Genomic DNA, 1,969 nt, shown 5'->3' on the forward strand with positions numbered 1-1,969 from the left:
GGGGGAGGGGGGGGGGGAGCCCAGGGCTGGGCTAGCAGGGGCTGCGGGTCGGGAGTGAGGGGCACCGGCAGAGCTGTGGGGGGAGCCCAGGGCCGGGCTACCAGGGGGCTGTGGGTCGGGAGTGAGGGGCACCGGCAGAGCTGCGGGGGGAGCCCAGGGCTGGGCTAGCAGGGGCTGCAGGTCGGGAGTGAGGGGCACCGGCAGAGCTGTGGGGGGGAAACCAGGGCTGGGCTAGCAGGGGCTGTGGGTCGGGAGTGAGGGGCACCGGCAGAGCTCGGGGAGGGAGCCCAGGGCAGGGCTAGCTGGGGGCTGCAGGTCGGGAGTGAGGGGCACCGGCAGGGCTGTGGCAGGGGAGCCCAGGGCCTACAGGTCCCGAAGAAGGGGTGCTGGTAACTAAGCCCCCTTCAGGCCCAGATCTAGCCAGCGCCCCCAGCCCCTCCGCCCAGGGCTTTGGTCCCTCACTTGCCTGTGGCCACCAAGAGGAGTGGCACGTTGCCAGGGCCACGGGTTGCCGCGGGGACGGGTCTCACCTCCTTCGTCTCCGGCTCCATCAGACTCTCTTCGTCCTGGCTCACTACGCGATGGCGCACGACCAGAGCAGCTTCCCGGAGCCCGAGCGCTTCCTGCCCCAGCGCTGGCTCCGGGGCCACGGCTCCGCCCACCACCCCTTCAGCTCCATCCCCTTCGGCTACGGGGTCCGCGGCTGCGTGGGCCGGCGCATCGCCGAGCTGGAGATGCACCTGGCTCTGGCCAGGGTGAGTGGGGACCCCGCGGTGCCAGCGGGCGGACGGGGGGAATTGGCCACGGGCCGCAGGACAGGGAGCTCCGAGGGCCGGACCTGCAGACACCCCCCCTCCCATCAGAGAGATGCGCCGCCCCCAGATCTCAGGGGTGCTACGTGACTCTATGCCCCAAGAGGGGGAGCTCAGTGTCCCCCCACCCTGCAGGAGCCGACTGCCCCAGCCACGGCACAAGCCCCCAGACGGGGCCCGTGTGCACAACCACCAGGGGAGAATCCCCCCGGGGGGGCAGAAGGGGGCTCTGGGGCATTGGAGAGATGAGACGTCTCCTTCTCCTTACAGATCACCCGGACGTTCGAGCTGCGGCCGGACCCCCAGGGCACGGAGGTGAAGTCTGTCTCCCGCATTGTCCTGGTGCCCAACAAGCCCATCAACCTGCAGTTCATTGCCCGGCCGCCGGCCCCCTGAGCGCACCCACCCTGCATTGCTCCTCCCCTCTCCTGGGCCTGCCGGGCAGGACGGGTCTGCCCTGGGCCCGGCTCTCTCCCCGTCAGGCCCTGGTGACGGCAGCTGCCCACGGGTCAGGCTGGAGGTGGGATCTCGGCTGGCAGGGGCGGGGCAGCCGTGGGGTCTCAACGTAGCTGGAATCAGTGGGTGTTCCTGGGCCTGTCGCTCTCCAACGTTACAGGGGGTTGAACAGGGTCTGGGGACCTCACACCACCCCAAAGAGCAGCTTGCCCCCCTCTCCCTCGCCCTGATCTCCCCCTGCCCCGGGGCTGCCCGTTCCTGGCTGGGGGAGTGCAGGGCTGGGGGGAGGGAGGGGTTGTGGGTTTTGCCCAGGGAGAAGCCCCAATGTGCCCCCGCTGCTCTAGCGCCACCTAGGCCCTCCCCCACTGTCATAAACATACAGCTCCGGGGAGCATCAAATCCCTCCTTTACCTGTAAGGGGTTAAGAAGCTCAGATAATCTGGTTGGCACCTGACCAAAAGGACAATAAGGGGAAAAGATCCTTTCAAATCTGGGGGGGGAGGTTTTTGTTTGTGCCTCTTTGTGTTTCTCTCCCAGCCAGAGTCGGACCAGGGCAGGAAAAAAACTTCTCCTAAACCCCTACCTGAAATAAGCATCTAAGATTGCAAACATTGTAAGTAAGGCAAGGAAATGCGTTCCATTGTCTTTTGTTTTAGCTTGTGAATTTTCCCCATGCTAAGAGGGAGATTTATTCCTGTTTT

The 1,969-nt window shown here is 66.1% G+C and overlaps 1 protein-coding gene across 1 annotated transcript in view; it reads left to right on the plus strand.

Moving 5' to 3' along the window:
* LOC112112846 (sterol 26-hydroxylase, mitochondrial) overlaps positions 1-1,708 on the plus strand; it is a 9,592-nt gene extending 7,884 nt beyond the window's left edge. Inside the window, exons 7-8 of the mRNA XM_024208918.3 lie at positions 555-755; positions 1,083-1,708. Of these exons, the coding sequence (XP_024064686.2) occupies positions 555-755; positions 1,083-1,208 (327 nt within the window). The 3' untranslated portion in view covers positions 1,209-1,708. The remainder of the gene's footprint in view (positions 1-554; positions 756-1,082) is intronic.
* Positions 1,709-1,969: the final 261 nt, after the last annotated feature.

This window comes from Terrapene carolina, unplaced genomic scaffold (genome assembly GCF_002925995.2).
Source record: "Terrapene carolina triunguis isolate 2854851 unplaced genomic scaffold, T_m_triunguis-2.0 Scaffold62, whole genome shotgun sequence".
NCBI lineage: Eukaryota > Metazoa > Chordata > Testudines > Emydidae > Terrapene > Terrapene triunguis.